This window comes from Acinonyx jubatus, chromosome D3 (genome assembly GCF_027475565.1).
Source record: "Acinonyx jubatus isolate Ajub_Pintada_27869175 chromosome D3, VMU_Ajub_asm_v1.0, whole genome shotgun sequence".
Classification (NCBI taxonomy): Eukaryota; Metazoa; Chordata; class Mammalia; order Carnivora; family Felidae; genus Acinonyx; species Acinonyx jubatus.
The window spans coordinates 18,611,782-18,635,245 of NC_069392.1; the positions used below are offsets into that span (position 1 = coordinate 18,611,782).

At 45.8% G+C, this 23,464-nt stretch overlaps 1 protein-coding gene and 1 non-coding gene across 2 annotated transcripts in view; one reads left to right on the top strand and one right to left on the bottom strand.

The window, feature by feature from the left end:
* Positions 1-22,430, top strand: part of ANKRD13A (ankyrin repeat domain 13A) — a 32,487-nt gene extending 10,057 nt beyond the window's left edge. The window contains exons 2-15 of the mRNA XM_027044094.2: positions 305-437; positions 1,264-1,388; positions 4,782-4,827; positions 5,981-6,124; positions 7,235-7,424; positions 11,227-11,293; positions 12,660-12,741; positions 13,584-13,645; positions 14,332-14,462; positions 14,972-15,129; positions 15,841-15,954; positions 17,856-18,016; positions 19,568-19,635; positions 20,355-22,430. Coding sequence (XP_026899895.1) covers positions 305-437; positions 1,264-1,388; positions 4,782-4,827; positions 5,981-6,124; positions 7,235-7,424; positions 11,227-11,293; positions 12,660-12,741; positions 13,584-13,645; positions 14,332-14,462; positions 14,972-15,129; positions 15,841-15,954; positions 17,856-18,016; positions 19,568-19,635; positions 20,355-20,550 — 1,677 coding nt within the window. The 3' untranslated portion in view covers positions 20,551-22,430. The remainder of the gene's footprint in view (positions 1-304; positions 438-1,263; positions 1,389-4,781; positions 4,828-5,980; positions 6,125-7,234; positions 7,425-11,226; positions 11,294-12,659; positions 12,742-13,583; positions 13,646-14,331; positions 14,463-14,971; positions 15,130-15,840; positions 15,955-17,855; positions 18,017-19,567; positions 19,636-20,354) is intronic.
* Positions 6,630-6,692, bottom strand: LOC113595194 (U7 small nuclear RNA). Its single transcript, XR_003415683.1, has one exon. It is a non-coding gene; the product is annotated as a U7 small nuclear RNA (small nuclear RNA).
* Positions 22,431-23,464: the final 1,034 nt, after the last annotated feature.

The following is a 23,464-nucleotide window of genomic DNA, read 5'->3' on the forward strand; positions in this document are numbered from 1 at the left end:
ACTAAATTAAAATTTTTTAAGCTTATTTATTTATTTTGAGAGAGAGCGTGAGCAGGAGGGGCAGAGAGAGGGGGAGAGAGAATCCCAAGCAGGCTCTGCACTGCCAGCTCAGAGTCTGACCTGGGACTTGAACTCACGAACCGTGAGATCATGACCTGAGCTGAAATCAAGAGTCGGACACTTAACTGACCGAGCCACCCAGGCGCCCCGATTTTTATACTAAATTTTATCTCTTAAACACATTTCCATGTTTTGATATAATATACAGTATACGATCCTGTAAACACTAGTGTTTACTTCACAGAATGTGGAGGCTCTGGATCCACGAGGTCGAACCTTACTGCACCTTGCTGTTTCTCTGGGACATTTGGAATCTGCTAGAGTCTTGCTCCGACATAAAGCAGATGTTACAAAAGAAAATCGTGAGGGATGGACAGGCAAGTATACTTTTAAAATCAAATTGAAAACCTTTTGTTTTGCCTTCATCTGAAACCAAACTGAATAAAGGCCAGTCCCAATTATAATTGTCCTCAGGTTATCTTTACCTTAAGACTCTTTCTCTCTTGGGACCAGGGACCGGGGTGAGTTGATGAGGGCCTTGGAGGCTTGCTGGCTGGCCTGCAGCACGATGGTCAGAATTGTGTCCTGGGCCAGAAGCCCTCAGTAGAGGGTGACTCCTATCCAGAAAGCAGCTCTGAGTACAAACCCTTGTACCATACACGAGTATGGAGGCCGGACTCCCTCTGAGGAATGTGATGTTAACTCCAGTGAATCTGTCAGCATAGGCAAAATCAAAAAGAAAGTATGGCTAAAAGTAGCCTTTTCCAATGAAACCCTGGCATTTCACTTGACTGCAAGCTATCTATGATACTGTCGGTCAGAGTGATTTTATGTTGGCTGAACAAGGAGATGCATAAGCCCTACCTGCCCGATCCCCACGTGACCACAGTTGTGCGATCACACAGATAAAGCCAGCTCAGCTCTCTGAAGACACGCAGGATTTCAGAACCACTGGGAAGAAAGGGGGTGTGGGGGAGGATCGAAGTTGGTTTGATCAAGAGGCTACGAGTGCTGTATTTTCTTTTCACTCTTAAGAGCTGGCTATAAGCAGCCATGGTCATAAAAGTGAGGTGGGACTGTAGCCTCTGTGTCTCTGAAGAAAATGTTAGTCTTTGATCTGTAGATTCTTTTCAGACTGGCTGAGGAATTTGTCAGAGAGCATGAGACTACTGGGCGATGACGTTTCACCATTTTGGGTTCCAGTTTTACACGAGGCTGTGAGCACTGGTGACCCCGAGATGGTGTGCGCCGTTCTGCAGCACCGGGACTACCACAACACGTCCATGGCCCTGGAAGGGGTGCCTGAGCTGCTTCAGAAGATTCTCGAGGTATCCGTAAAAATCTGACGATGCCATGATGTGGGTCCGTTGCTGACAGCGTAGCCGGAGACACAATTGGACACCCACGTGTACCTTCATGAGAGTTTTTCAGTCATAAACATGCTCTGTTTAATACCAAATAGTATTGTTGCTTTTCTACTAAATGTGTGAGGTCTTTCACAAATTACGTTTCTGGGTCACTAGACCTACCCTTTCAAGTGCTACTTAAACATGATAGCTTAAGACAAATATACATCAACTAATTTGTCCGGGTGCTCGTCTTCTTAACAGTGGCCTTCTGAGCACAGGTCATCTTGAGGAAATTGTGATGAGCATTGGTTACTGTACCGGGGTTTCCAGGGCCCGTGAGCTCCGATGTCTGTGTGCACCTTCTCCTTGCCACACCTGTTGACTCCAGCCATTAGCATTTTTTGACTTCAAATCTGTTGGCTTCGTTTGTTGACAGCCCAGTGGCTTTTGGCCAGTAATGACCGTTATCTGTGAATTAAGGCTTATGGGCTCTGTGATACTCGAGGGTCATTTTTATAGCAGTTTTCCTCCAGGCTCATCGACCATTTTGCATGACGGCTGCCATTTTTCAGACAGTCTTTGTTACCTGCAGCAACGTTCTTAGGAGTCAGTTGTGCAATATTCTCAGGGCAACGAGACAAGAAAGGACCTGTGCCTCAATCTTCCTGTCATTTATTCTCCATTTAAGCACATGAGTGAGCTTCCCAAAATATCTCCAAAGGTATTTGCCAGATAAGTCCGCTGCGCAGCTTTAGTCAACGTATTTCTTGAGAAAAATTAACAGCTCTGTTGAGGAAAGGAACAGTTTTGCAATGAGTAAGCCAATCACTGCCCGTTATCTGAGCACTCTTTTTTTTTTTTAATTTAAATTTAAATTTTTTTAAATTTACATCCAAATTAGTTAGCATATACTGCAACAATGATTTCCGGAGTAAATTCCTTAATGCCCCTTACCCGTTTAGCCCATCCCCCTTCCCACAACCCCTCCAGGAACTCTCAGTTTGTTCTCCATATTTATGAGTCTCTTCTGTTGTGTCCCCCTTCCTGTTTTTATATTATTTTTGTTTCCTTTTCCTTATGTTCCCCTGTTTTGTCTCTTAAAGTCCTCCTATGAGTGAAGTCATATGATTTTTGTCTTTCTCTGACTGACTAATTTCACTTAGCATAATACCCTCCAGTTCCATCCATGTAGTTGCAAATGGCAAGATTTCATTCTTTTTGATTGCCGAGTAATACTCCATTGTATATATATACCACATCTTCTTTATCCATTCATCCATCGATGGACATTTGGGCTCTTTGCATACTTTGGCTATTGTTGATAGTGCTGCTATAAACATGGGGGTGCACGTGCCCCTTTGAAACAGCACACCTGTATCCCTTGGATAAATACCTAGTAGTGCAATTGCTGGGTTGTAGGGTAGTTCTATTTTTAGTTTTTTGAGGAACCTCCACACTGCTTTTCCACAGTGGCTGCACCAGTTTGCATTCCCACCAGTTCGCAGTGCAAAAGAGATCCTCTTTCTCTGCATCCCCACCAACATCTGTTGTTGCCTGAGTTGTTAACGTTAGCCATTCTGACAGGTGTGAGGTGGTATCTCATGGTTTTGATTTGTATTTCCCTGAGGATGAGTGACATTGAGCATTTTTTCATGTGTCAGTTGGGCCATCTGGATGTCTTCTTTGGAGAAGTGTCTATTCATGTCTTTTGCCCATTTCTTCACTGGATTATTTGTTTTTTGGGTGTTGAGTTTGATAAGTTCTCTATAGATTTTGGATACTAACCCTTTGTCTGATATGTTGTTTGCAAATATCTTCTCCCATTCTGTTGGTTGCCTTTTAGTTTTACTGATTGTTTCCTTTGCTGTGAGCACTCTTTTTTAAAGACATATTTGTATGACACTCAAGCAAAAGCATTCCTAGAGATACTCCTTTTTCATGGGCTGCATGAATCCTTCCATGAAATACGAAATGGTTGTATGCATTGTTTTTAAACAGTTGTGTCTGGTGTGCAAAGACCAAGTGGGTTTATTGTTTTCTTATCTAACGTACGGGAGGAGGAACTAAAAACACATCTGCCCACTCAGCAAAACAGCAAATGACTTAACGTGGACTCACCCTCTTTTAAAAAATTCAGTGTAAAGGACTTTCTTTTCTTACCTGTATTGATCCATAGCAGTAAACTGCATTGTACTGTGCTCTCTGCTTGAAGGTGTAGACAGCCTGTGAATGACCTGTGTGCTCAGTGGCACCAGATGCTGTGGTTGACATTTTGTCTTTCAACAGTCTCCTTAAAACAAGCCCACCTTTTCTTGTGTGCTGCCCCTCAGAGGGCCTTTGCCCATCACTGGAATTCTGGTTTTACTCTAGGCTAGATCCTTGCCCTTCCTGTCCTATCCTGTAAAAACTGTGACAAACCACGGGGGTGGGAAGGAACAGAACAACATCTGGGATTTCTAGCATTTCTCTTCTTGGATGGTAACTGCTGGACTTCTTAAGAGCTCTCCAAGAACCTTCTGTAAAAATTCCTGGCAGGTCAGGGACGCCTGGGTGGCTCAGTTGGTTGAGCATCCGACTTTGGCTCAGGTCATGATCTCATTGGTGGGTTCGAGCCCCACATCAGGCTCTGTGCTGACCAAACCTGCTTTGGATTCTCTGTCTTCCTTTCTGTCTCCTCCTCCTCACCCCAACCCCCTAACCCCCTATGTGTGCACACTCTTTCTATGTCAAAAATAAATAAACATTAAAAGAAAATTACAGAATTCATGGTAGGTCAGAAAGTCATCCTAAACAGGGCTGCTCTGGTGGTGTAAAATTTTATAAAGCCAAGTACTAAAAGTTTAAGAGGAAAATGAGGGCAGAAGTCTCTTAACTGGAGGGAAAATCAATTTCCTGGGGAAGTGATGTCTGGCAGCCTCTTCTGGTTTCGAGGTCCAGTGAATATGAAGCACTTGCCAGCACACAAACTTTTACAGTCAAGTTCCCTGTAGAATAGATGGACTTGACATTCCTTTCTCACTGCCCAGGACAGTCTGTTACCCACACTGCCTGGCAGTGCATAAGCCCATCTTCCAGGCTCACCTTTCTGCTACTGTTAGGAACCAGACTGTCCTAAATCAGATTTGATTTTATCCCCCTCTAACCTTGTTGCCTTCAGTTAACTTTATTGACTGTCTAGACATATTTTATATCGAGGTAAAATATCAGCCTGTGTATAAAATAAGCACTTATTTTTGATGGGTTTGCATTTTATGTTTCTTCTTATTTTCTCTGTTCTCTCCTCCTCTCCCTCTAAAACCTCATTAACACTTACCATGTTTGCAGTTAGTTTATGGCGCCAAGGGTCATTTACTTTAAACCTTTGTCCTTCAGGCTCCGGATTTCTATGTGCAGATGAAATGGGAATTCACCAGCTGGGGTGAGTGGCTCTGGGCTTAAAATTTATTTGTTTCCAGATGTATTGACCCTGAATAGAAGTTTATTTTTCCTTTCTAAGATTTTAATGTGTATATATTTTTAAGTCTAAGAAATGCATAGTAAAAAAATAAAGAAAAACCGTCACCTATAGTCTCACTGAAGCACAACTTAAGCTGTTAATGCTTTGGATGTTTTCCTTCTCGTTTTTGCCCCTACGCACAGAGATTTTTCTCCCAAGTATCTGTAAATATAATATAGAGACAGTTTTTTCTCCACTTTTTGTCACTTAATAGGAGACACTTGTCCATATTATTAGTTTTTTAAGATGTCACTTTAAATGGCTACAATTTTAGTAAGAAGATTTACTGTAATTTATTACTCATTTCCTTATGTGGTTCAACTTGCTTCTTTTAAACTTGTTATTAGAAAGAAGAGGAGGCGATGGATGTTGGAATAGCTTGATTTTTCACAAAGTGGATGTATTGCTCCAAAATCTTATGTAAGGCAAAGTGACTGACAGTAATTTTCATAGATGTTCCACTTTTATTCTTTGTAGATCAGTTAATAACAGCTCCTAACTCCCAGGCTGCCAGCCATTTCACTCTGACTTCCCTTCCAGGCAAGAAGTCACATTCGTAATGAAACATTTAAATGAAGTAAAAAAGTATGGGAAAGAAGAGAACTTCAGGTTCTTCTGGAAAACTTACAAGTTCTTCTCTCATGCAAAAATCTGCATTTTTCAGATATTTTAGGTTTGATATTTTGAGGGGCGGATATGCCAGTGTGTTAGGGCACAGCGACGTGGTAGGAGCAGCATATGTGAGCAAGAAGGCCAGGTGGACACATTCGGTAGCCCTGATGATGGTCAAAAAGACAGGTCCGTGTTGGGATCGGGGATGTCCTTGGGAAATTCACGTGTCTGGACAAAGACACATCTGCACCTCCATAAAGAGCTACAGAACAAAAGGTCCATTTTTAGTTTTGAAAAGTGGCTTCCCTATTGCAAGTGGGGGAGCCACACCCAGTTCTGAGGGTCACCGTCATGCGTGCCGCTCCTGTCTTTTTATTATTAAAGCTGGAATCCTGATTCCTTGGGCCTGTGTGCTCTGCTTGGCCCTCGAGTTTTTCCTCAGTAGTACACTTCTCTTCTCCAGTGCCCTTGGTTTCCAGAATATGCCCGAATGATGTCTGTCGCATTTGGAAAAGTGGTGCCAAACTGCGTGTGGATATCACGTTGCTGGGATTTGAGAACATGAGCTGGATAAGAGGGAGGCGCAGTTTTATATTTAAGGGAGAAGGTGAGTGATTCTATTCAGTTTTCATAATCACTGTTCACACTAAGTGACAGAGCGATTTTTAATTTTTTTTTTGTTTATTTACTTTTTGAGAGAGAGAGAAACAGAGCTTGAGCAGGGGAGGGGCAGAGAAAGGGAGAGAGGGAGACACAGAATCCGAAGCAGGCTCCAGGCTCTTAGCTGTCAGCACAGAGCCAGACACAGGGCTCGAACCCACAAACCGTGGGATCATGACCTGAGCTGAAGTCAGACGCTTAACTGACTGAGCTACCCAGGCACCCCGACAAGAGTGATTTTTAACCATCAAAATGTGTTTGCATTCCTATACCTTATCTGATACTGTCTGGGGCATGTGTTTTGTGTTTTTTGTTTTTGTTGGTTATTCTTGTTAATTATTCAACTCTCAATTCCTCTATTTCTTTTTTGGATAGTTCTCTCTCTCTCTCTCTCTCTCTCTCTGTTTCTCTGGGGGTTTTTTGTTTGTTTGTTTGTTTGTTTGTTTGTTTTAAGGGGTCTTCTGGATAAGGACCGGAAAGCCTGCTAGACAAATTCTAAAGGAGCTGTAACACTTTGGATAGTTCTGTTCATTCTCTAGCCCCTATCATTTACCACCAAACACTGTCACCATTTGGAATGTCCCACATTCCTGAGCCCAGAATTTGAGACTCTGTCTTGTATCTCTTTATATCCCCTCTGTAGTGCTCGCTTCGGCAGCACATATATATCCCCTCTGTAAGCAGGCATGATCCTCCTATCAGAGGGTGAGAAAAGTGGCATTGCCAGCCCAATGTTGTGCATAAATGATTTATGTTAATTGTGTAAATGGTATATTTTAAAAAGTACACAGATGTATTGCTAACAAATAATGCATATTGTTGTAAATGTCTGCAACTTTGGGGAAGACAGCCCCGAGCCTCCTGTGGGTTGTGGCAAACTGGCTGGATAATCCCCATGTAAGTAGGTGGTCAGTAATCATAGTATTCAGGTCTTATCTGGTAGGTGGCCCTTGGTGGGGGGCAAATGTGAAAGACAATGCATTTTAACTTTTGAGGCTTCCTTGTTTTTGCATCTTGCTGGCATGGCCCTTAGTTACGCTCTTGTTTCCATTAACAGACAACCGGGCGGAGCTGATGGAAGTCAACCATGATGACAGGGTGGTCACCACCGAGCACTTTGACCTGTCCCAAGAAATGGAGCGCCTCACCCTGGACTTGATGAAGCCAAAAAGTAGGGAAGTTGAGAGACGGCTCACGAGCCCAGTCATTAACACCAGCCTCGATACTAAAAATATTGCTTTTGAAAGGTACGCATTTAGGTTCTGCATTTTAATGTCCAATCCCTTTACTGCCATCTTTGGTGGCATGTAGATATGAATTGGAAATTATGGGTGGATTGGGATTTCTCTAATATGGCATAATAAGCACTAGTGGATTTTCAAGTTGCTCTCTGTTCTAACCAGAAAGAAGCCATAGCCGACATCCTCTTTCATAGATCATTTTATAGACATTAACGTTGGTTAGGTCTTGGAGAAACATCTTCATACTCTTTTATGGGCCCTTTCTAATGGATTTTACTTGAATTTTATTTTTGTTTTGGTGTTTGGGGACCCACAAGACCCCCTAGTCCCAGACCATGGAGCTTTGCGAGTCTCTGGAAGCTAGAATTGACCCAGTATTGATTGTGGTTGTACTGATACTAGTCAGATCCACACTTACCATATAGTTAAATGTGGTTCTCTTCCCCTGTGAGGCCTAGTAGTTTAGAGCCAAGAGTCTGGAGGGATTGCAGTTCTATTCGAGACTCCACCAGAAGAAGCGTCTGGAGAGGTTTGTGCCTTGGTTCACCCGGATGAGAACACTGTCTCTGGTCATCTGCCTCTGAGCCCTGCAGAGGCATGAAGAGGTTCGGAATGTAAGGGAAGCGGAAGCTGTCAGAGCTATTAGCCTGAGTGATTTCCCCACAGAACGCACTGAGCTGAGGGAATCTGTAAGAGCCCTGAGTGTTTGCCTAGGATGTCACATCCAGCTCTCTGTAAACCAAAGCAGCATAACCTGAGCTAACGTGGACACACATTATCCTGGATCTAGGCTTTCTTTACTCTTAATGAATATACTAACTCTCCTCTTTTTTTTCTTTTTCTTTTCTTCTTTGTTTCCATAAAATATGTTAGACAAACTTTTCTGTTGAGTCAAACATAAGACTCAAGTGCCCTTTTTCTTCTGATTTAGATGGAGCTGTGGAATTAGGGCATCTGTTAGCAGTAGAAGAGAAAGCCAAATGCCAGCCCACGTGGTGTCCCAGTACTGCTGCTGTGTTGGCAGCAGTAGCCCTGGGAGGCAGGCTCAGTCCCCCATCACCAGTCTCCTGGCACCCCAGCCTTGCCAGGTGACGGCTGTCTGTCAGGAATGGGCCGTGGCTTTACCTGGTAGCATCTCGGGAAGACTCCTACAGGCTTCGGCACACACCTCTGTAGACAGGGAGGGCCCCTGCAGCAAAGGGCTCTGTTCGTAAAGCTGGGAAATAGCGGGGCCCGTCCTCAGTGCCACGGCCCAGCTGCGGAGGTGGAAGTTGGAAGGACTGAATGCCATTGGCAGGGCTGCTAAGTAACCATGTAGCTTTGGGGAGGTGGCTCTGTCTCTCCACGTTTCTGCTTCCTTACCTGAAAGAAAGAAAGGAGTGAATCTCGAGATGACGTTGCTAAAGCCCCCACGACTCTACGATGCCATGAGGAGAGCCGCCGTTCCCTCTGGGTCATCGGCAGACTTGCTAGAGTCACTGTTCTGACATGTAACTTACAAAGCGTGTGCCGATTACTGGCGGCTACCCCACGAAGGGCAAATGGGACACGGTGGCACTTCCCATTTTTACTGAGTGCTGAGGCACCTCTGGGATTTGTATGGTCACTAGTTCTTCAGACGGTTCGGGTTAACCTCCTTTGGCAACTGACAGTGGGTCTCTGAGAGAGGATTTCTGGAAAACAGCTGCTTTTTTTCTATGGTGCTCAGAACTCAGTATATGCAGTCAGTGAGCTGCTTAGGCATCGAGCAAGGGTTTGAGCCACTTGAGTGTGAGATTTGCTGGTAGAGAGAGTGCACACCTCCTTCTTACTGGAGGTGGGAGCATGCGCTTGATTGACTTCGGAAGGTGTGCTCTCTTAGGAGAGTCGTTTTCATCCATTTCTTTCTTCTGGTCTGTTGCTGAGAGCTTGATGCTTGCTTCCTGCATGAGTTTTTGGCCTGCCAGTATGTCCCCTCTGGCTGCAGTCTGGGTTTTTCTCTTCTCTGAAAGAGTATGCTCTGGCAACCTAAAACAGAACATTCTCTGCTGCCCTCAGAGCCTCTCTCTGAATTGCATAGCAGCCTCCAAGCCACAGGGCTTGCTCAGCGGCTTTTGGTGTGGCAGCCTCAGCGGAGAAGGGCAGAGGTAAAAATGCAGAGGGGGAGCTGGGTCTTGCCCTGTCATCTTCAGATGCCTCTGTGCATAAAGTTAATCAAGGGTTGAGGAGTTATTAGAATTTTGGGCTTAAAATAGGATGCCAAATTTAATAACCAAGCTGTCAGCGTGGGGATGGAAAAGGAGGCAGAGCAGCCAGGATTGCCAGTTGAGCGGATGCAAAGGAGTGAGCAGCCTAGTGGTCTATGCTCACGGGATGAAGTGGGGCAGATGGAGTCCTCCTTTGGTACCTCGGCAGACCATGTGCCAGAAAGCAGTCGTTTCCCAGGCCAGAATATCAAGTGACTAGGTGAAAGGCAAGGAACCGAGGACTGACTTTGTTAACTATAAGAGGACGATCTTAATTTTCAATTATTGAAGCTAAGAGGGGACTCTGGTTTGTTAATCAGTGTGGACCCTGCCCCCCGCCCCCAGGATTGCGGTTTTGTTTCTGAAGTGTAAAGTGGAGATAAGCTAGCATTTGGTGTAATCCCTTTGGGGTTTCCCTCTCTCCCTCCGTGGGTCATGCTGCACTAATTGTGGACAACTACTTGGAAAATTAAAGCCCTGGTCCTTCCTTTCTCTGATGAGCTGTAACATACACATAAAACTCTGTATGCCCTGTCTGGACTAATGAAACTGGAAACACAAGACGAAATTACACGGATCTTTGTGAGCTGGCTAATCTGCTGGCTCCCGGAGCTTCCTGCGTGATGTCCCCAGTTTCCTCTGGGGTCCGGGTGGAAGGCAGGCAGTTGTCCTACGCAGGGCCAAGTGCAGCAGTCACAGTGGAGCTAGGATGTGATGTCCTAGACAAAAGGGCAGACCAGGCTTGTCAGGGCTTCCCTGTGAGTGGTAGTATTTCCCAGGATGCGCTGCTTTGAAAAAGAACCAGAACCTCTTGGCTGCTCTTGGTTCCTAAATGCATTTTTCCCCAGGAGTATGTTGAGTCGAATAACTGGGTTTTCAGGCACTTTAGCAGTGCTGTCATTGCTGCTGGGATGCTAGGCTACTTTAATAGCAGTCCTACAGACCTGGAGTCATTGTCTGGGCTGGAAAACTGCTTTTAACATCCTTTCCCCTGCTGCACCAAACCTGGTAAAACGTGCGACTCCCAAGCCATTTCGCAGGCATTAATGGCTTCTCCAAGCAGCTCGCCACAGTGAGGAGTTCCTGCCCCACCCGCTCTCTCCTGAGGAGCAGGATGGTCTGTGCCTCGTTGTTCTAAGAATTCCTCAGTTGAGATGCGGCTGCTCATGGGGACAGAGCCACTGATGTCCATACCCACAGTTAAGGTGATCCGGATAAATGCTCTGACCCAGATACCACCTCGTGGCAAGCCCTTGGATGCTGGTCATCTTCACTCATTTCTTTAGGACAGCTGTCCAGTCAATGTCACCACCTTTGTCGCCTGTGCTGGCAATTTTTGTACAGACGCCAAGAATAGAGGCTTTCTATGCCAGGGGTGAGGCGAGCTGATTAGTAACAGTGGGAGGGGGTGGGGCTACTTAAGCCATCTGTCACTGAGAGCATCCTTTTGTGGACAATAGGACCGTAATCTCCAAGTGTCCTTCACCAACTTAAGCTGGGGGAAATAAACTGTAAAGGCTTCAGGGATAAATCTGAATGGCATATTGTACATGTAGAAATTTGTGGTGTTCACTTTTTATCAGAACTAAATCCGGATTCTGGGGCTGGAGGACAGATAAAGCAGAAGTTGTTAATGGTTACGAAGCAAAGGTAAAAGGAAACTCTTAAAATAAGATTTAATATAGCTATTTAGCTTCTATGCAAATGAGGAGTCTGTTCAGATTTTTTCATGCATCTGTGCCGTGGAGATGCTCTGGGGGAAAAAATGCTGCTTAGTGTCTCTCACTTGGATTTGTATCTGATCTGATGTGCAGAAAATGGGCTCGCATGTCCTGAGGAGGTCCCTAGGTATGCCAAAAGAGAAACTATGTCGTAGAGAAATGAACACGGGTGCCAGTTGTCCCCAGAGGAGTGACTGTTCCTTTAATTCTTTAAGCAGAAAAAGAAAGGATTAGACTGAAACCTGCATGTTGATCTTTTTTTTTTTTTAATAACCTGAGTGGGTTAAAAAAAAAAAAAAAAAAGTAAAGTAGCTTTAATGAGCCTCCATTTTCCTAGTCAGCCTAATTGGAACCAGTGGCCTGACACCCACTTACATGACATCAGTGCGTTAAGAACGTAGTTGTCATAGTGCAAACAACTGTCAGTCGAGTCATCTGGCATCTTGTTAGCTGGGACGCCTCTGTCTCCTGGCCTTTCGTTAGCCCTGCAGTACAGCAGGGACTGATGGCTCCCGTGCCGGAGTGCGGTGCCGCAGGATCCTCTGGTGACCTCGGAGGGGGCAAAGAGGCTTACGTCATGCTCAGCGAGACACATTTAGACACAGTCGTTCCGCTGCTTCCTCAGTCTTTGAACGTTGGGAATCCACGTATGGCATACAGCTAATTCTCTGTTTACCGTGAGATTTGATCTTCCAGACCCCCAAATTTCTCAGTCAACCTTGACAACAGAGCATTCACTCTGGCGGTGAAAATAATTTTTTGTCCATCGATGGAATCCCTTTTAAGTAGTGACTCGCTGGTTTCCTCTTGAAGCCTCACAGGTAGAGAGAACCTTGTGTTCATTCTGTTTTCCTTCTGCCCAGCAGATGGCTGTCTAAGTCCGTCCTATTATAAGATCGCCACAAATCAGCGGAGAAGTATGTGGGGCCAGTTTGGGTGCCCTAGCGCTAGAAATCCAGCCGGGAGGCCTCAACATCAGGACATTTGTTTGAGAGCGATTAGCAACACAAAGGGCAGGCAGGGAGATGCAGCCCGTCCCTGCCCCGATTACTCCTCGGTCTTTAAAACTGTCAGAGATGCCAAGTAGTTGCTGATGCATTTCTAAGTTGATTAGCTTGTATATTTTCTCGGAGGGATCCTAATGATTGTCAACCATTTCTCATTTTTATTTTGCTGGAATTTTTTTTTTCTTTTCTTTATTTATTTTTTGGCTTCAGCATTCTTGCTCTTGCTATGCTTATTTTTTGAGTTTTGATTCCCTGTGTCACTGTTTTCTTTTGCACACGTCTCCCAAGGTTTACACAGTAAACAATGTGAGTGTGATAACCAAAATCCGGACAGAACACCTGACCGAGGAAGAAAAAAAGAGATACAAAGGTAATTCTCCCCGCTTTTCCTTAGGCTAGAGAGAGCCTTTGTTGGTTTCGTTCAGTTTGGGGGTTAACATGATCAGGTCAGGCTAATCCTAGCCCTAACTTCCTTTTTACAAAAATCTCCTTTAGACTGACCTGTTCTTCAAGGTATTACCTGTAGTTAGCTTCAAGGGGAGTTAAAGCCATTCAGGCGAATCGTTTCCGAAGAAACAAGAAGGCAGGGAAGGTAGTTAAGGATATCGGAGACTAGTTCTCACCAGAATGAGTGATTTAGTCCAAACTCTCACCGTGAAAGATTTGGACAGAACCGGGGCTGTGAGCCAAAGCATTGCCAACACGTGGTTGTTCTCGCACAGCCCCACTGGTGGCCAGTCTTGTGGCCTTGTGAAGTTACCTGCACCCTCTGTGGCTCAGGTCCCTCAGCAGTGAAACGGCGGTGCTTGGGAGGATGAGATGAGCTCCCTCACACAAACCTTTGAGACGGTCCCTCAGTGAGGCCAGCGCTCAGTTACTGTTCACTGCCCCCACTGCCACCAGGACTCTGGTTTGACAGATGAGGACCCTGCGGCCCAGTCAGCCTCACTCCTGAATCCAAACTCTTGCTGCTTTTCTGCTTTACTTCTTGTAGCTGTTGTTCATCTAGGTTAGAGACCCTAATAAAAAGTATGTCCTATAAGAGATAAATTAGCCAATGGTTGACTGTGGATGATTTTGCCACCCTATCCATAAATGGACTTCCTGATGTAGGTAGCTGGGATCCACAACTTTAAGATAGCATGAGAATCTCTTTCTGTAGTCAGAAGTAAGGTATAATATTAGACATTAAACCTTTCCCCCCTTCTGTAGCGGACAGGAACCCCCTGGAGTCTTTGTTGGGAACCGTGGAACACCAGTTCGGTGCTCAAGGGGTAAGTGGAAGCAGCGAGTTCTCAGGTTCAACAAAGGACATGACTTTTCTGTGCCGCGATGGCATTTACTGAATCCTGAAGAGGCCACTGTGGCTGCAATGCTGAAGAGCGCTCCCAAGCCAGAACTCAAGGTACTCTTTTAGAAGAGAATTAGATGAATCTTGCAGGTAAAAATTTTAGAGGAGGGTCGTGACTGTAGAAGGTGCCTTCTCATCTGTAAACTTAAACAGGATTCAGGACTTTTTATTTCAACCGAGTGCCTTCACAGGCATTTTCTGACTTGATCCTTTCTAACTACATGAAGTTGGTACAGTCGATCGCAGAGGGTCAGAGAAATGAGATTCCCTTTCCAGTGTCCTGAGCGAGAGCATGACAGATTTGGAACTTAAACTCCCATGCCTTCCAGATCTTCCATGCTGTCAGATATTTCTCTGTTTCTATAATCAGGAGATAAAAATGCAAAGGAGAGTGGAGAAATGTTTTGACACGGGGAAACCCATTAGGCTTGCTACATAATGCCTTTATAGATTTTCAGCGCAGTAACTGAAAGAAAAGGGGAGAGGAAATGACTAGAACTTCCTGATCCGTAGTTGGTTAACGTGTCCGCCTCAGAGGCTGAGTGCTGTAGGCCTCCACTTGTGAGCACCATTTGGCATTTCTAATTCCCCTGAGTTCTGGCTCGGCAGGACCTCACCACAGAGTGTGCCACCGCCAACAACCCCACAGCCATCACGCCGGATGAATACTTTAATGAAGAGTTTGATCTGAAAGACCGGGACATCGGAAGGCCGAAGGAGCTCACGATTAGAACGCAAAAGTAAGACTCAGCAGCCATTTTCAGCTTACAGATTCTTGTCTCAGAAGTTCTGCTGTTTCCTGGTGTCCTGTTGTCATTTTTGTGTCCCCTTCCTTTAAACATAATTTGAAGTTACTTCACCTGATAAAAGCTAACAGTAGATTGCCCATCTTCTTATTAAGCCCTTCTCCAAATAGAATAGAGATGGGATGTAAGAATTCCTTGTGTTTTTTGCTGCCAACAAGCTTCAGCTGATCAAATGAAAGGATCGCACCAGCTATCAGCGTCTTCAGTCAATTCAGACTGCTGCAGGGGGAGGTCACAGGGCAGGCCGTTTCTCCTGATTGCCAGATTGCACGGTGATCTGCATTCTTCACGGGTCTCGCCCCTTCCCTGCTCCGCATTAAGAGAAGTACGGTGACTGGGCAGACGGGGCAGTGAGGAAGCTGGTGTTGTCTAGCTGGCTGTGTAGAAGCAGTCCCATTTCTCTGGGGACGACGGCCTCAGCTTTGTGTCGGTTGGTCCCGCAGGTTTAAAGCGATGCTGTGGATGTGCGAGGACTTTCCGTTGTCCCTCGTGGAGCAGGTCATCCCCATCATTGACCTCATGGCCCGAACCAGCGCTCACTTTGCGCGGCTCAGAGATTTCATCAAGCTGGAGTTCCCACCTGGATTTCCTGTCAAGATAGGTACCGTCTACCATCTGGAAACCCCGGAGCATCTGTAGGCTTTTGTGGGTGACAGGATGTGCTTCCGGGCTTCAGAGCATTTGAGGCAAAGGTGGCAGGCGGCAGCTGATCAAATGATCAGGCAAAGGTAGCAGACCTGATGGAGCAGGACACAGTTACCCTCTCGCTTACCACAGCTGGAGAAGTGTCATGGTTCTTGGTTCTTTTGCACGTCAAAATTAGATCCCCCAACCACCAGTTCTATTTACCGATGATGCTAACAGATGTAAAAAGGCACAAAAATGTGACACCTTCATTGTTTTCATGTCAAACCTTACTTAAGTTAAGCATCAGATCAGATAGTTTCTTGAGGAAGACCGTGGACACCATCAGTATGTTTTAGGGCCCACACTGGAATGCCTAACACCATATATAACACATACAACTTGTAAGGAACTTAAATTTTGGACAGTTGCATATTTGTGACACATTGTTCAATGCCGGCTCAACCACTTATTCACTGTGATCTAGGAAAAGTTGCTTAACCTCTCTGAATCTCAGTTTCCCCATCTGTATATCGGGGAGGGTTGTTATGTTAGGGAAGTCCTACTTATAAAAAGTATTTGACATTGACTTATAAAAAGTATTTACTAGCACTGTAAGCACTCAGGAAATGATGGCTACTGTTATTATTCGCGTAAAGTTTATTTATAAAAGCTTTTGTTTTGTTAGAAATTCCTTTGTTTCATGTCTTAAATGCACGGATTACATTTGGAAACGTTAATGGCTGTAGCACTGCTGAAGAAACTGGATCTCAGAATGTGGAGGGGACCCAGGTGGATTCAGGTAAAGTTGGGGCTTTGTGATTTAAAACACACACACACACACACACACACACACACACACACACACACACATTCAGTTATTATAAACTAGTTATTCACTTTGACATTGGAGTATCTAATGAAGTAGATCTCTGCTCTGAATGAGAGAAAAGTTTAGATTTCATTTAGAGTACGTGAAAAAACAACGTACTTGTAGAATATGACCCCACTTGTATTAAAAAGACAGCATAGTCCTAAGACCCAACTTTATTGAGGTGTATGAATGCTCCCACTTTAAGTGTGACAGTTCAGTGCATTTTTTAAAAATGTATATTTTATTTTATTTTTGAGAGAGAGAGAGCATAAGCGGGAGAGGGGTGGAGAGAGAGGGGCAGATCCAAAGTTGGCTCTGTGCTAACAGCAGAAAGCCCGATGCGGGGCTCAAACTCAAGAACTTCAAGATCATGACCTGAGCCAAAGTCAACGCTTAACTGACTGAGCCACCCAGCTGCCCTTAGTTTATGTATTTTACAGTTTATTTACTTATTTTGAGGGAAAGTGAGTTGGGGAGGGGTAGAGAGAATCCCAGTCAGGTTCTGTGCTGTCAGTGCAGAGCCTGATGAGGGGCACAACCTCAACAACCCTGGGATCATGACCTGAGCCAAAATCAAGAGTTGGAAGCTCAACTAGCCACCCAGGTGCCCCTAGTTCAGTGCCCCCAGTTCATTTTAACAAACGTGTGTACCCATGTAACCACCACCACAATCAAGATGTAGAATAATTCTGTTACCCCCCAAAATTTCCTTAGGCTCCCTTACCTTCCATCCAAATTCTTTTGGATGCTACTGTAAATTTTTTTTTTTCAACGTTTATTTATTTTTGGGACAGAGAGAGACAGAGCATGAACGGGGGAGGGGCAGAGAGAGAGGGAGACACAGAATCGGAAACAGGCTCCAGGCTCTGAGCCATCAGCCCAGAGCCTGACGCGGGGCTCGAACTCACGGACCACGAGATCGTGACCTGGCTGAAGTCGGACGCTTAACCGACTGCGCCACCCAGGCGCCCCATTGGATGCTACTGTAAATGGATTATTCACTCAATTTTATTTTCTAGTTACTCATTGATAGTTTATAGAAACATAACAATTCGTTTTCGTTTTTGTTTTTTTTCACTGTGTAAAAAATAGTGTTCTGTGTCTTGGACTAGTTGAGGGATACATAGACATGTTATTATCTTTTTATTTTAGTTTACAGACCTACACTTTTTTCATGTGTTTACCATATTTCATAAAAATGAAAAAATACAAAGAGATCTTGATGTGACTGAGTATACACATATATGCACTGCATTCCTCAAAAGACATACAAGTAAACACTGGTTACCTCTGGACTTTGGAGATAAGAGAAAGAGGGTAGAGAGAGAGAGAGAAATCTTTATTTTTCTTGACCATGAGTTAATTTTATTACTAAAATAAAAAAAACAAAAAGGCGGTATTTTGGTACTTTTCTCTGTCAAGGTTTTTCTTCCTCAAAATCTCTCACATAGTAGCAAGCCTTGATTTTAATCATTTTAATTCTCTCATTTTTTTAACTGAAAATGTTTTTATAAATTTTAAATTATAAATGGGGGTGCCTAGGTGGCTCAGTCGGTTGAGTCCGACTTCAGCTCAGGTCACGATCTCACAGTCTGTGGGTTTAAGCCCCGTGTCGGGCTCTGTGCTGACAGCTCAGAGCCTGGAGCCTGCTTCAGATTCGGTGTCTCCCTCTCTCTCTCTGCCCTTCCCCCACTCACGCTCTGTTTCTGTCTGTCTCTCAAGGGTGAATAAACATTAAAAACAATTTTTTTTTTATTTTAAATTATAAACGTAAAATGGAACTGCATTTTACTGATTCAGGCACCGGACTATCACCCCTTGTGTTTCAGCTTCCCAGGTCACAAACTTTGAGGTTGATCAGTCTGTTTTTGAAATCCCGGAATCTTATCACGTTCAAGACAATGGCAGAAATGTGCATTTACAAGACGAAGATTACGAGATAATGCAGTTTGCCATCCAGCAGAGTTTACTGGAGTCCAGCAGGAGCCAGGTGCCTTTATCAGAACAAATGGCAGGGAAGGGGAGGTTTCCAGTTTTAGCTAACTCGGAAGACTCACCCTACATAATGAGTTTGGTATAGTCACGGTATTTACAGAGATATTTTCTGCACCTGGTCTTCCACAAAAGCATCTTACATGACACCATCTGTACAGCCCCCGTTAGGAGCATTCACAGGATGTCTCCCGATAGACTTTCCTTCCAGGTTCACCCATGCAGCCAATGACCATGTATTTGTCAGATGGAGTGTGCTAATTTTCTAGTACTGAAACCGTAAGTCCATGCCAGTTCACATCATTGTACTTTTTCTGGAATATCGTCCATGTGTTGGTAGGTCTCATAAGACTGCATGTGGATTTAAATCCCAGCTTTCTCCCCATGGCAGACCAGTCACACTGTTGTGGCCGCTCAGTAAGTGTGTGATGAAAACAGTGGCTGATTCTTTGTTAAATTTTGTTTTTTGCTCAAATGTTTTATTGCATTGTAAGGGGCATAATCCCAAACTCTGGCAGAGTGCCTAGCTAAGGGTGGAGCTAAGGATAGGGCAGATCAGCATAAGAACCCTTGCCCTCTGTCTTTTCAGGTGAGTCTTTCCCCAGGTCTCCTCGCCCCACATCAGTCCTTCCATCCCGACAGTGTGGTCCCCTCGCCCAACATCAAGTCCTTCCATCCCTGCCCCCCCCCGTGGCTCTCCTTGACACTGCTGGGGTCCGGACTGCTTCTGTTTCCACCACCTTTTGGTGTGTCCTGGGCTCCTGGAGCCTGTCTGTTGGTTGGTTTCTTGTTTCCTTCCATCATTCATCCAGTATGTTTGCAGAGTGGAAATTCCGTGGTGAAGCGGCCCCAGCCCCCGCACTCACAGGTCGGCTAAGCTTTGAGAGGGGCACCCTCTCAACGCTCCAGTGTCCAAGCTCAGATTTTTGGCATTCTGGTTTTATTCTGGAGACTCAGAGACTGGGCAGTGTGAGCCCTCCCCACGTCCATTTCCCATGGCTCCATTCTTAGAACCATTCAGTTGCTGCTGGGCCAAGGATCACACCCACGGCCAGCATATTCCCTTTGTGAGGCCTCCTGGGAGAAGACTCAGTGCCTGGACATCACGGTCAGTCCAGTACGCTCTCCTTCCCCTCAAATAGTGAGCTTATTTTTCCCCCTAATACCTGCATAAACCTTTGTTGAGCATAAATTTTGCAAAGGGGAGTAGTCAGAGTCAAAGATGACAAATATTGAATTAGGTAGTGTCACCTTGCTTAGGAGTTGTCTGCTTTGTTCATTTAAACTTTGCCCAAAGCTGTTCTGATAGACTGTTCTGTGTCAAGTATGAGAGGCTGTGGGTGTTAATCACAGCAGCAAACCATATGCCACCTGACAGTTAGGTGTCGTTTTTGAGATGACCCAAGTCCCTGTTCGTTTTTCGCACAGTGCCACCAATAATGGGCATGTCAACATTTCCAGTTTTGTTCTTGCCACTTCCATTTCCTAATCAGTACGACACCTGTTCCTTCTAGGAGGTATTCATGTCCATCACGTTTGTTTTTTGTAGGAACTTTCAGGACCAGCTTCGAATGGAGGGATCAACCAGACACATGCCTATGACGCCCAGTATGAGAGGTGACTGGCATGACTCTTAGTGATTACACCCAGGTGGACATAGGCACTTGGTGCCAGCATCCTGCCTGGCAGGAGAGACTTGAGAGTTGGCTCTTCTGCTTCTTCTTGTGGCAGTTACTTGCTAAAGTCGTTCTAAACGCTTGGTAGCCTTGTTTCCAGGAACCGTTGATAGAGTTGTTTGTGGACTAGTCCCAGGCCAGTGCCATTGGCAGAAAGGTGCCTAGTTAATGGCTTTTTGATCGGTCTGATCTTCTACAAAGAATGTATGATTATACAGGGTCTGAGAAACCCTCAGTGGGAAGTTTATACGATTTTAAAAATGATGAGGCTTTGGGGAACAGCTACAGACACAAGTAGATTATCTTTTTAAAGGAGGGGGTGGTAGACACTGGAAACCTTTATTCTGTAAGTATTTTCACATACTCCAGGCAGAAACGAAAGCCTGTTGAAGAACTTGGGTTTTGCTTTAAAAGAGATCAAGTGCCATTCCTCACCCCATCACTTTGTAGCTGGGTGATCTCGGGCAGGTTTCTTTACCTCTCTGCGCCTCGGGCTTCTCCCCTGTACACGGCACCCACGCCTCCAGGGTTCTGTGGGATTGAATGGCACGGAGCATGTGCAATGCCGATCAGGTGCCTGGCGTGGGGTGCTCTCGGTGAGCGGTCAACTGTAGATGCTGCTGCTGATCGGTCTTCCTCCCCCTCTTCCTTCTACCGCAGGGCCATCCAGGAGAGCCTCCTCACCAGCACGGAAGGCCTGTGCCCTGGTGCTATGAGCGAGACAAGCCGTTTTGATAGCGACTTGCAGCTGGCCATGGAGCTCTCTGCCAAAGAGCTGGAGGAGCGGGAGCTCCGGCTGCGGGAGGAGGAGGCAGAGCTCCAGCAGGTCTTACAGCTGTCTCTGACTGACAAATAGACCTTTGTGCCCACGGCCGCGCCCAGCGGAGGTTCTGGGCTGCACGCGAGCTGCGCGCCAGTGCTGCGTCGCCAGTGCCCCGGGGCCGAGGGCCTGCGCCTCGCAGCCTCGCACATATGTGGCAGACAGCAGCTGCCCTTTCTTTACTCAGAGGTGCAAGACCAGGGGCTCCTGGGCCCACCCACGACCCTCCCCCTGGAAAGGGGCTGGGGACCGGCAGGCCCCATCTCCAGGCTAAGGGGAGGAGAGCATCGTCACTTTCCATTAGCTGTTGGCTTGCAGGTCACATTTTTACTACCAGCTTTAGACAAAAACCCCAATCCCCGCGAGTTTGTAGATTACTTTTTACCAAGGAGTGATAACAAAACAAGTTATTGCAGAGTCAGGGTGCTTTTATATATGAGAGCAGCAGCCTTTTTAGAGCAGCGTGGTTTATGAGAATTTATGAGACGCTTCTTTACAGTTCACCAAAGAAATGAATGATCTGTGCCGATCTACTCTTTTGTTTTTACCTTTATACAGGGTTTCTAGGACACTATCACTGTTCCTCCTCCTCCTCCACCTTCGTCCATTCCTTCCACCCCCAGCTAAAGTTAAAGAGGAGACATGTACAGGACAGGTTTTAGATTAGGGCTATTTGCATCACATTAGGATATACAAATGACCACGGATGTTGCCTTAGCCTTAAAAATTACCAATAGTTTCAAACCACCTCACTCCACTTACTGAGGGGTCTGAGTTGAATTTATAAAGGCGGTTCCTTTGAGAGCAGGATCTTCCAGGCTAAATCCAAGGCAGCTAATCCTGGCCCTGAAGGAGCAGCTAGGAGAGCCTGAGGCTTGTTGTTGAATGGGGCAGGCTGGCCAACACAGCGGGCCAGCCCAGAACCAAAACCAGGTGTGTTCCACGCCCTCCCGCGTGAAAGATTTCCACGTCGAGGCCTAGGACGGCCCCCCCGCGGGCCTGGGCTCACTACAGAGGAAGGGGTAGACTTGCAGTTAGAAGAGTAGCTCTGTGTTCCAAAGGGAAAATGATGACTCCGCATCGCTTTTTAGAGTTCAAGTCAGCATCTTTCTGGATAAATATATTTTTTAACAGAATCTTTTTATTATTTTTAAAAGATGTAAAAACAACTCCTCCCATCAGTAGCAATACAAGGTTATACATTTTAACCAGATTCTTCTCAGGCCTTTTTTGGATACCTTTAGTAGTTAACGATTTTATCTGACCCTTCTGTAAATAACCATCGCACAACACAACGGAAGAAGCCAGGGGAACAGAGATGAGGGCACCGTCCCTCTGGCCCGCCTCTTCGTCCCCACAGGCTGCACTGAAATGCCCTGGTAAACAACAGCCCCCTTCATTCTGCATCTGTTTCCTATCTGTTGCGCTCCTTTAGGGATCGGAAGGGAGACATAGACTACTGTTAGAGTGAACGTCTGTATCCTACAGTGAGCGTTGCCAGTAAAACGTTGTTAGCCACAAAGAACTGTGCTTTTGATTCCACATAACCATCTGCCTTGTCTGTCACGGTCCGGCCAAGATTCTTTGTCTGCACACAAGGCCAGTGTACTGCAGTGTCACATTCGTTTCAAAGACCCAGCTTGGCACGCCCGTTCACCTAGCGTTTTCCCTGCGTGAAGACGCTTCTTGGGAATAGCTGCAGTTAGGCCACGTCGTTTACTCACTGCGGTGAATCATCAGTAATTTCTGTGTTTGCATTCCATTGTTGTGCTTCCTGAGGTCTTGGGCTCCCCAGGAAGTCAGTTAAAAAGGGACTGAGCGTGTGTCCACCGTTGCAGCGTGTTTCATTTACGTGTCCACTCTCGTAAAATGCAAATAAAGATTGCTTCCCAAGAGGGTGCTCGTACGATATCCTAGACGGCCTTGGAGTCTTTTTTTTCCCTTTTCATACGGTTTCTCTGGTCGCTCCCACTTCCTGTTACGTACGTGACCGGAGCACGAGGATGCCTTGCGATACTCAAGAGTATGTGACAAAGGTGACCTGCCCCTCCCAGCCTTCCCACCCGGGTCGTACGGTCCACACACCAAATGCTACTCGTTTCAGAAGGAAACTAAAAAGCCAGCTGGTGCCGGGGCTGCTGCCAGACCCCAGTCCGCCTGCCGGAGATGGCTGGCCCTCGAGGAGCGCGGGGAGCCAGGCTGACATCAGATCGCTCATGTGACCGAATCAATCTGCTCTCCCCTCTGAAGCTGAAATGCTTCATGAGGCTGTCCTCACAAGTTGAGGTGAGGGTGGGGGCTTCCAGGTTTATCCTACACCTAGTTATGTTGTGATTAAAACAAAAAAAGGGCAGTGACCGGCAAAAAATGTTTGGGTTCCAGAAACGAGGCCTTGGTGTTTCCCAGAAGATGTGAAGGAGCTGCTCTGCTTTTGGGGGTAAAATAACACTGAGCCGGGCGGGGAGGGGTTGTGGGGGGAGGGACACCATGAAGAAAACTTAGTCGTCAGTCATGAGAGGCAGTAGCTGGATTATTTAATTAAAAGACTAATGGTTTCTTTACCTTTAGGTTCATTAAAGCTTAGGGGGCCTGGCCGAGCAACTTTTGCACGTAAGACAGTGCTAGGAGCTAAGTACAACAAAGTGCTCGACACTCTGTTCCCGGAGCATGCATAACGTGAGGGATCTGTCAAGGAAGCTAAGTGTGTATGTGACACCAGGGGACAGAGACTTGCCAAACCACCACTTTCCTGCTGAACGTGGAAGACCTCAAAGACAAAGTGCATGACAGCAGCCCCACGGTACTATGTGCAGTGCCGTGAAGGGCTTCAGAATCCACATGAGGCCTGTGCCTGGAAATGTGTGGATTTAAGATTGAGGTCCAGCTGGAAAAAATGTAATATACTCTTAAGTCTTCCAGAGTCCCTAAATCCCGAGCAGCGCTTGCAGAT